Below are 9,724 nucleotides of genomic sequence, written 5' to 3' on the forward strand. Positions count from 1 at the left end.
AATGCATGTGCTTGTGCTTGAGCTTGTGCAACTCTGCAATCGCAACAAATCTGCTCTACAATATGTACAATAGGAATTGCAACAAAACCAAGAAGTTGGCGATCATCATCTTCAACACCACCTACATCACCCATTGTCATATTTGCATGTATTGGAGGATGTATTTCAACACCCTGCACAGTGTCCATAAGCCTTTTACCATCAATACATGCCTCATCATATACGCCCACAATGGATAGTTGGGCCCATTCAGTTTACCTCAATAACCAACATCCAGAATACATGATTATTCTCAGCCATTGCAAGTGACCAAGTGATCAAATAACCCAGTATAGCTTAATGGTGGAGTTGACTGCAACTGGACTGGTCACTAGTTTGAACCCAGTCACACTGTACTGCGGTGAATAAAATATGCTGTATTTACTTTGAAATTACAAAACAGATGAATGTCAAAGAAACCGGAAGAAGAGGGCAACAACCTGCTCTAATTCCAATTGTCGGATTCTGTCTCTAAGTGGGAGAGAGTACATCAAAAATAGAAGATGTTGATGACACCGAAAGAAGAGGGAAACAAGATGCTCTAATACCAATTGTTGTATTACGTGTCTGAAGAAGCACACAAGCAGCTGAAAGTGGGAGAGTATATCAAAACTAGAAGAGCACGTAAGTGTCTTGTTCATCAGGGTTATACTTTTTGGCTATAGTAAAAGACTCCTAAAGTGGTAAAAAAGCCCTAGCTATCATAAGCGTGTTCACACATCACTATCACAATATATTAACAGGGTATATGAAAACGAAAACTGTATAGAAAATGAGCATGGTAGTTTTAGGAAGCATTTGAACCATGAAGGATGATCTCTCTTACAAAAAACATAAGTGCGAATTTAGTTTTGATATGCAAATTTTCACAGGAATAACAAACACACCTGTTCATCTCTTGCCAATGCCAAATTGGTAAGGTGGCCTCCTTGTTGACATGAAAATGTAGATTGAGATACATTGCTCGCCCTCCTATCCCAAACATATATCTCCCCATGCTTTCCACATGCAATAACTCTTCATACACAAAAGCATGTCCATTGTATTAATATATTCCAAAAATAAGCTACATTCAATATGAGTTAACTCTACAAAGTGGCATAGTTTGAACACCTGTTTTCATGAAGCTTAGAGAAAGTAACATCAAGTAAACCAGTAGATTCCATACTCTTTGCAACAGTAGATTTTACCTTCAACACCTGAAACCATTTCAAAATTTCTTGAAAATAGATCATTAACTCTAGAAATGCTTTTAAAGAATGTTTGCGGATACTGGCACCTTATCTAGAATAATTCAATGAACATTACTTAGTATTCTCCTTGCACAGACTTATTTCAATCCACAAACATCATGGGCAGTAATCTCAGAAAATTGTGAAACTTGTGCCTGATCATTTATAGCAACCAGTCTACTCAGAGCATAATCGGTACAATAAAATCATAAATGCAAAAAAGCTATTACATGCGCATATTTACAGTGTTCAACGTCTAGAAATTTCTGAGCACATGGAGCCATGATAAATGAACAGATTAGAAAAGTAAATATGAAGACCATCTGGAATTGCATCATGTATGCAATGGCTGAGAGAATGAGCTTCACAGTTCACCAGCATAAGCATCTAGAGGTATGCAAGCATTAGGAAATTTTTCATTGATCATTCATCAGCGTCTAACCATCTCAGTCAGTGGCAAGGATGTCAATGAACACTCTTCATGTACTCATGTAGGTGGGAGAGGAGACTGCAGATAATTCTATTACCGACAGCAAAAAGACATCACCAGGAATCCTTCCCACACAGTTAGTCTGGGACATGTCTTGCATAATCAACATTCCAGTGCAGTAAATCATCTCTTTACGTTAGACTCCCTTTTATAAAACATCATTTCCTGCAGCTTAGCTAGCCAAGAGTAACCCATTTATAATCAAACTCCACTCTTCGCATGCTTGCTGTATTTCCTGGAATTCTTTCCATGAAACCAAGTGAAGTGTATTAGTTGGATCATTTTTAATAATGTTTTGTACTGGTATGGAAATGGATGCTGAGATGCAAAAAGGTCTTTAACCAGCAAGTAAGGTCCATTGGATTGTAAGCAAATTCTGATATATATTAATTACATATTTAAAAGGCTAGAGGACCAGAATAATGTACACCACATTCTGAGAGAGAGAGAGAGAGAGAAAGAGGAATCCAATGAAACCTCCCACGATGTACCATAGAACATAATTATTGGAGATTCTGTTTTTATATTATTTTATTTTGAGATTGGTGGCTTCAATTATGAAAGTGTACAGTATAAACATGATACTACAGACTGGCCTGAAGCCTTTGAATCCCCAATCTTGGTTTGTATAAGAAAAGAGGCCTTGATCACTAGGCCATTGTAGAGTGCAGAATTAAATCCCCAATCTTGGTATGTATAAGAAACAAGGCCTTGATCACTAGGTCATCTTCTCAGTCCATTTTTAATTTGAAACAATCCACATATTTATTTGTGGAAGATAGTCTTCAAACAGATGGTGTATCCTTGAAGAAATTAAACACGCGAAAACAATCCTTCAAAAAATAATATCATTGAAATGAACTTTCATAGTACACCGATCTGGAAGATTTGATAGCATGCTCACCTGTGAAGGAACATCAGTAACACAAGAGATATCATATACATAGACTTTGCCTCCCCATGTTGCAACGCATGCAACCTATATTAGCAAAAGTACCACCAATAACACCTTTAGTATGGCATAATCATATTATCTTCAATATCATATCACCAGTATGCTCTACTTTCAAACTACTAGGAAATATTTAGAGTCGTGCAGAAAAGTTTTCAAAACTGTCGAATAACATTTTTATATTATTAAGAAATAAAATATGACAACTCATCAGCCTTCTTCTACATAAAAACTATGGCTCAATCAGAGAAGCAAAGACCTCTCCATCTGCCTTCTCATTTTGAATAGAAAGAACTAGGAATCCTTGGAAGTACAAAAATCATGAAAACATGCACAATTGAGAAAACATGCTATGAAATATAGAACTACTTTGTTGTTAATAAAGACTACTTTTCTATGCCAATGCGTTTCTCATCAATCCAGATTTCCCAAGGCATTTGTTAGCACCCATTGATGAAACTATCAAGCCCTAGGGCAAGAATAATTGTATCTAAGTGCAATTCTTCTAGGGTGTAGTTTCGTTCGTATCTGCTCTCCCCCTCTCTATACACATCTTTATTTGTTAATTTGAAAAATCGTTCATACTTTCCAGAACTCCAATGGAAAAACTTGAAACCATGAGTAGTTCCTTCTAACCCTGTCCCAACAGCCAAGAGTTACGCAATCATGTGTGTGACCTTTGACACGTAAATGTAAACAAAAAAACATAAGACTACATTTTGTCATCTCGAAAGAGGCATGGCCTATGATACTCAATAAAACTTATAGTGTGATTTCAGTGGGTATCTCATTCATACAAAGAAAAAAGCTCTCAGAGTACCAACGCATAGATGAAGTACAAATACAACTAGGAACTACCTTAGTTTAAGCAAGTCTACAACAATGAGTTTTTAGATAAGAGGTACATGTCATGGCACTTTGTCTGCAGTTCACACTGGCTTGGAATCCTGACTCCTAAATCAAGTTCATTATTCCAGAGAGTTTAGGTATGAAAAAAATGAGGTCATGTACCTAGCTTGCTGATGGTAATATTCATTGGAGCATTACAGAGCTCACTTCAGCATTATCACCATTCATCATCTAACACAAGTTATATTACAAATGAGCATTGGCCATCTTCTTGTCGAAGTAGCATAGATGCTGATTCTTATTTGTAAATCAACTAGTATTCCCAAGTTTCTAAGGTTGTGCGGGAATGACCAGACAGATCTAGCTTTGCTGATATGAAACTTTAATTGAAGCATTACTATAATCAAGCTCCATACAGCCTCATTCTTGAAATAGAAATAGCTTGAGCCCACATCGGTTAACAATAGTGATGACAGAGCAGCTGGTCAAGAAAAAGATATATGTCTTTTAAGAGAACTAGGTTATCAGAGACAACAGCACCAACATCTAATCAACATGCACCAGACAAGGTATTCGACATACAGATTCCCTCGGTCATCTTTGTTGGAGGGTGGCAGCTCCAGACCTGCACTTTCATCTTTATTATCTCTGTTCCAAATTCTCTCTCTTCCTAGATTATTTTCTGTTGCTACTTAAAAACAAGCTCTACTCTTTGGCTGTGTCTCTACTCTTTGCAACCATTTTTTCTACTGCTGTCTAACAGCCTTCTCACAGCTTGGCTGTGTCTATTTTGTTCCAACAACTGTTCCGCTGCTGCTATTAACAGCTTTTTCTCACATGGTATCAGAGCAGTGAAGTCTCCATATCCTCGGTCTGATTTTTTTGCCAAAGAGCACACAAACCTATCTTCTTTTATCCCTCCCTCCCAACCCTATAGAGGAGGTCTGTCTTTTGGAGACGGCATTGAGCTTGTTGGCTACTCAGATGCTGATTGGGCAGGTGATATTGATTCTAGAAGGTCCACATCTGGCTATTGTTTCATGTTAAGTTCAAGCTTGATTTCTTGGAAATCGAAAAGGCAAAACTCAGTTTCTACTTCATCGACGGAAGCTGAATATCGCGCCAACTTGGATACTTGTTGTGAGTTGCTATGGTTAATGCAATGGTTTTTTGCAAGACTCTCTCCTATTGCAGTTTTCACCGACAGCCAAAGTACCCATGCCTTGGCACATAGCTCAACATTTCATGGTAGAACAAAACATGTCGAAGCGCACTACCATTTTGTTCGTAAATTGGTGAAATCGCAAGTCATTAATTTGGCATATTGCCCTACTCAAGAAAATGTGGCTAATTTATTTACTAAGCCACTTCCAAGGGAAGCCATTCATCAGCTCCTCAGTCGACTCAATGTTGGACCGCCGTTCTGGAGCTGAGAGAAGGTGTTGGAGGGTGGCAGCCAGACCTGCACTCTCTTTCATCTTTATTATCTCTGTTCTAAATTCTCTCTTCCTAGATTATTTTCTGTTGCTACTTAAAAACAACCTCTACTCTTTGGCTGTGTCTCTACTCTTTGCAACCATTTTTGCTACTGCTGTCTCACAGCCTTCTCACAGCTTGGCTGTGTCTATTTTGTTCTAACAACTGTTCCGCTGCTGCTATTAACTGCTTTTCTCACAATCTTTTTCGAGTTGAAAAACAGCAAGCACATTACTTTTTACATCATCACGGGGCTTTCACCCCTCTTTGGATTTTCCCACAGAATTAGACGATAGAAGAAGTATATGTTAACGGGAACCAATGGAATAAGTTTGTCATTTACTTAGAGACAACTTGTAGAAAACAAGTGTATCACTACAGCAACAAAGTCTTCCAAAGGACTACAGAAAACCATGCAGTGTAAACATATATCTATATCCATATATAAGTTCATAAACATGATATTTAAACAAAACAGAGTTATTAAACATGCATCTTCATGAAACTGACTTTTATATAACCCAACAAAAAATAAACCATGTGAACATTTAGCACATTCAAATCTCTAGCTTGCTTTTTCTATTCTTAGAACATACTTTTTGACATGGTAAATGTACAAGAAGATTTCCGGAGAGAAATTCTATAGGAAAACCACCCAGACTATGACAGAACCAAATAATTGAGAAATAAATAACTTGAAGAAAAATACGCTTTATTATAAGATACACTTTTTGGCAAAGTAAAGTAGCTGAAGGTTGGAGATGAAAGCAACTTTATGGGAACAGATTATGAGAGAATAGGAAAGCAAGAAAGAATTGTGGTGTTTTCACACCAAGCTACATGGAGCACGATATGTGAAGAAGCAAGAATAATCTACCTCATCCTGATTTTTGGGATTCCAACTCACAGCCTCCAGTTTTCGGCACAATGACAACTGCATCACAGGCATCGTTGTGTCCTTAATTGAACCTGGTGGCATGAGGATAACAGGAATAAAACTTCACTTTTGCAAGCTATAAATGGCAATACATAATTGGAATGACTAGGGCCATCATAGTAGAATTTTGAACATTTTTAAGATAAACAGTAGCAAACCTTGAGCATGATAATACAATGATTCAAAGTCATGAATAGCAAGAGAACCAGTGCTGTTGACTGATGCCAAATATACACCCTGGAATGAATTGCCAGGCATATCAGAAACTGATATTAATCCAAGACCATATTGCCCTAAACTTCAATTAATGTGATGCCGTTGGAGTCCATCTCGTAAATCACTGATTGACTTAAAAAAAGAAGTCCCAGAATACAATCTAACAGGCTTCAATCCAATAACGAATAATACCGTTCGATATTATGTCTGACTATGAAGACACATTAAAAAAGTTCATCACGAACATCTATTAGAATTATGCGATTTGATTGGCCACAAATTTACCAGTATACATATAATACACACCTTTGAGTCAAACTCAAGCCCAGTTATGTGAGGCCTGCAAAACAGATATCTGCAATTAATTTCCTGTCTATTCTTTTGTGAATCATATAGTTTCTATTGCTATAGATTACCGCTGTCACCTTTCGAGGTGATAATAATCCAAATGCCAGAATATTCCCTTGTCTAGGTCAATCATAACTATGTAATGAAATGCTGTAAAGCAAATCTAATAGTGCAGCTTCATAATTACTATAAACTTGGCCAAATAAGGAGTATATAACCTTGCTATTAAGAAGTATATTAGATCTGCAAGTTCAATATCCAATCTAAATATTCAAATTTGGGGTTGCATGGGTTGAAATTTTTTGTGTTTTGCAGATATGTAGTGAAAGGTAATGCCCCATTTTCTCTGTCTCTCATATCCACAAGCCTTGTTTCCTACATAATCCAGATAATGGTACTCTGTGCCATGTTTATAATGTCAAATATCTCCTCCCCATTGTTATCCTATTGAGGCTTGCAATAAGATTAAATGAGAGGCCTCTGACATTAATGTCATCAATATTGTTACTTAACCAGGCACAGAAATCACGTGTTAGATATGCTTTACTATTCTTTCTTTCAACGTGGATATCTTGGCTGCAATATCACCCAACCGCTTCACTCCTTTTCGCTGATCATTTCAACAAAGTTGAGTTCTCCTCGAATATTAGAGGTGTAATTAGAGGCCAGGGGAGTAGACATAGTTCTCCCACACAAAAGTTCATTACTAAGTAGAGGGAATGCAAGACAATGCTAGAAATTAGACTGAAATTCAAGAGGAATGCTGCATCTTCTGATATCCATACACCATTTTTTGCTTGCAGACAGTATTAAATATGCAATCAAATACAGTGTTATACCAGAAGTCACAACCTATACCTTCTATTCAACCATACTTTAAAGTAACTGCACAATATTTTTTGCTAACAATAGAAGTTTGCATTGTTGAATTGCCCAAGACATGTCCAACTATACAATCAAATAGAATTCTAAACCGGAAGATGCAACCTGCATTTTTTCTTAAATATGCATCATCTAGAATCACTTTTGTTACAAGTGTTTGAGTCAAGAATAAATTCTATGCATCTGCGCCAACGTTGCATTCGCTACATGGTATTTATTACATGTTCACATGTTGTTTCCAAGTTCTTAATAATGTGTTTTCCCAAGATATTAGATTTATGTAGGCTCCATACAACTTTGATCGCTTGTTGTATAAGGCCACTCTCCTAAAGCCTGCCTTAATTCAATCATATACAAATGAACAACTTTTAAGGCTAGTCAAATAATTGAGTTGGCACATGCACTTGCATTATGCCTGTGCATTACTTGTTTGAAATGCCATACCCAAAAAGAATAGGCGTCCAATTTAACCATCACAAAGAAGAACATCATACAATGCATAAAGAGCCATTCGATGGCCAAGCAGATTGTAATTTAACTCAATTTCATTTTTCAGCACCCCGTAACTCATGTTAAGTCTATTACATTTGAGGTTGCAAGTAACAACCTTGAGATGTGTGACATGGCAAAGAAATCCCTTTCAATTTGACTGGGATGATGTAGATATGCACTAAGACCTTGATCCGAGTGGGTAGACTGCATATGTTGCTGCCAGAGAAAAATACAATTTTTTAACACCGAAAATTGGCTTCATTCAAATCTAGTGAGCTATGATGAAAATATATGTCCAGAGGAGCACTAGATGCAATGAGTTCTACATCCCTTTGTATGTTCACCAAAGCATTAGTATGTATTGAAATACTGCTTTACATAAGTTACTCCATTTAATATGCCAAATAGACAAAAGAGACCTCCAAGTCAAATTCTGTGCAGTGGGATGAGAAAAGAACAAAATCTAGACATTGAAACAAGAAAACGTGTTAATGATTTAGTACCGTATTGGGGTAGAAGTTTTGATCTACTTGTGAGAACTTCCCTATCTGCAAATGATTCAAAGCAATGTTTGAAAACAAAAAAACTCGGTTTAGCATAATTTGCACAACAATATTTGGAAATGGCCACTAAATATTCAAATTGAAGGTAGAAGATGACTCCAATTTTGCAGATATCTAAGAATAAATACTTTCAAAAACTTTAGGCCTCTTCAGTATAAAAAATCTTCAAATTCTTCACATGTCATAAGGCTAAAAAACTGATTTTTTAATATGCATGTTAATTATAATTCCAACAGATTTAGTCAATGTTTTATTGGTGACAAAAACTCCAAAGTCATAGACAATTTCAAATATGGAGACATATCTGCTTAGCAATAAAACTTAGATGATGGTTCACCATTGAAAGAGAAATGTAAGGTCCTAAAAAACTTCAACTATGGGGATATATCCATTAGAGACAAATTTTAGATGACAACATGTGGTTCAAAGAGAAATCCAGAGTTATAAAACGTTCAAACATTGAGATGTGTCTGTTAAAGAATGAATTCAACAAATTCTAATGAAGCTCACCAGTAAAACTAATATAATCTTTTTCGAGACATCGAATTTGTGAGTGTAGATGCAGAAAAAATATTGCAGTGACGAAACAACATCATTAAATCTTAAATGGCGGGGGAAACTAAAAGTTAATTTTAAGATTTAAATGGAAAGCAAAAGAAAATACCTCAGAGAAGTATTGAAGCATAAGTGCAGAAAATCTTATGACCGCAGTGGAAATTTAAAACCTATTGTCAAGCTTAAAATGGAACGAAGGAGAAAAATACCTCGGAAAAGGATCGAAGCATAGATTGAAGGACAGCTTGTTTGTGAGAAGGTTCCACTCTTCCCTGTAATTCAGCTATGGCGTGTCTCCATGTGACATTGTTGCAGAAACGAGAACTGAATATCGGCGTCTTAACCTCCTTGTTGGGAAACCGCTCTTCCTCAGGTGATGATGTAGAAGAAGAATCTCTCTTTTGAATGATAACGTACCGATCCATGTCGCCGAAACACAGAGAGAGCTCGGGATATCCGGCTGCGTTTCTCTGCAACAGAAGAAGAAGAAGAAGAAGAAGAAGAAGGAGACGACGACGACGACGAAACGAAGCAGACGAATGAAAGAAAGAAAAGGGCGGGAAATTTTGGGAGGGTTTTGGGAAATTTACGAGAATGCCCCTGCGATCCATTTTCTCCAAATTCCCGAAATGCCCCTGAAAGCTTCCTTTTCATTCCATTTTCTCGGGAGAAAGGCGTGGGTGCTCTTCCTGT

The 9,724-nt window shown here is 36.9% G+C and overlaps 1 protein-coding gene across 1 annotated transcript; it reads right to left on the bottom strand.

The window, feature by feature from the left end:
* Positions 1 to 876: 876 nt before the first annotated feature.
* Positions 877 to 9,537, bottom strand: LOC147847217 (uncharacterized). Its single transcript, XM_087339437.1, has 9 exons — positions 9,241 to 9,537; positions 8,417 to 8,461; positions 8,029 to 8,129; positions 6,498 to 6,531; positions 6,134 to 6,212; positions 5,916 to 6,007; positions 2,666 to 2,740; positions 1,153 to 1,238; positions 877 to 1,056 (listed from the first exon to the last, which is right to left on the bottom strand). Exons 1-9 carry the CDS (start codon positions 9,454 to 9,456, stop codon positions 906 to 908), a joined length of 879 nt encoding a protein of 292 aa, XP_087195563.1. The 5' UTR covers positions 9,457 to 9,537; the 3' UTR covers positions 877 to 905.
* Between the last annotated feature and the right edge of the window lie 187 nt (positions 9,538 to 9,724).

Source organism: Azolla caroliniana, unplaced genomic scaffold (genome assembly GCF_043228905.1).
Source record: "Azolla caroliniana isolate FFs.n. ecotype wild unplaced genomic scaffold, voAzoCaro1.0.p SCAF_1339, whole genome shotgun sequence".
NCBI lineage: Eukaryota > Viridiplantae > Streptophyta > Polypodiopsida > Salviniales > Salviniaceae > Azolla > Azolla caroliniana.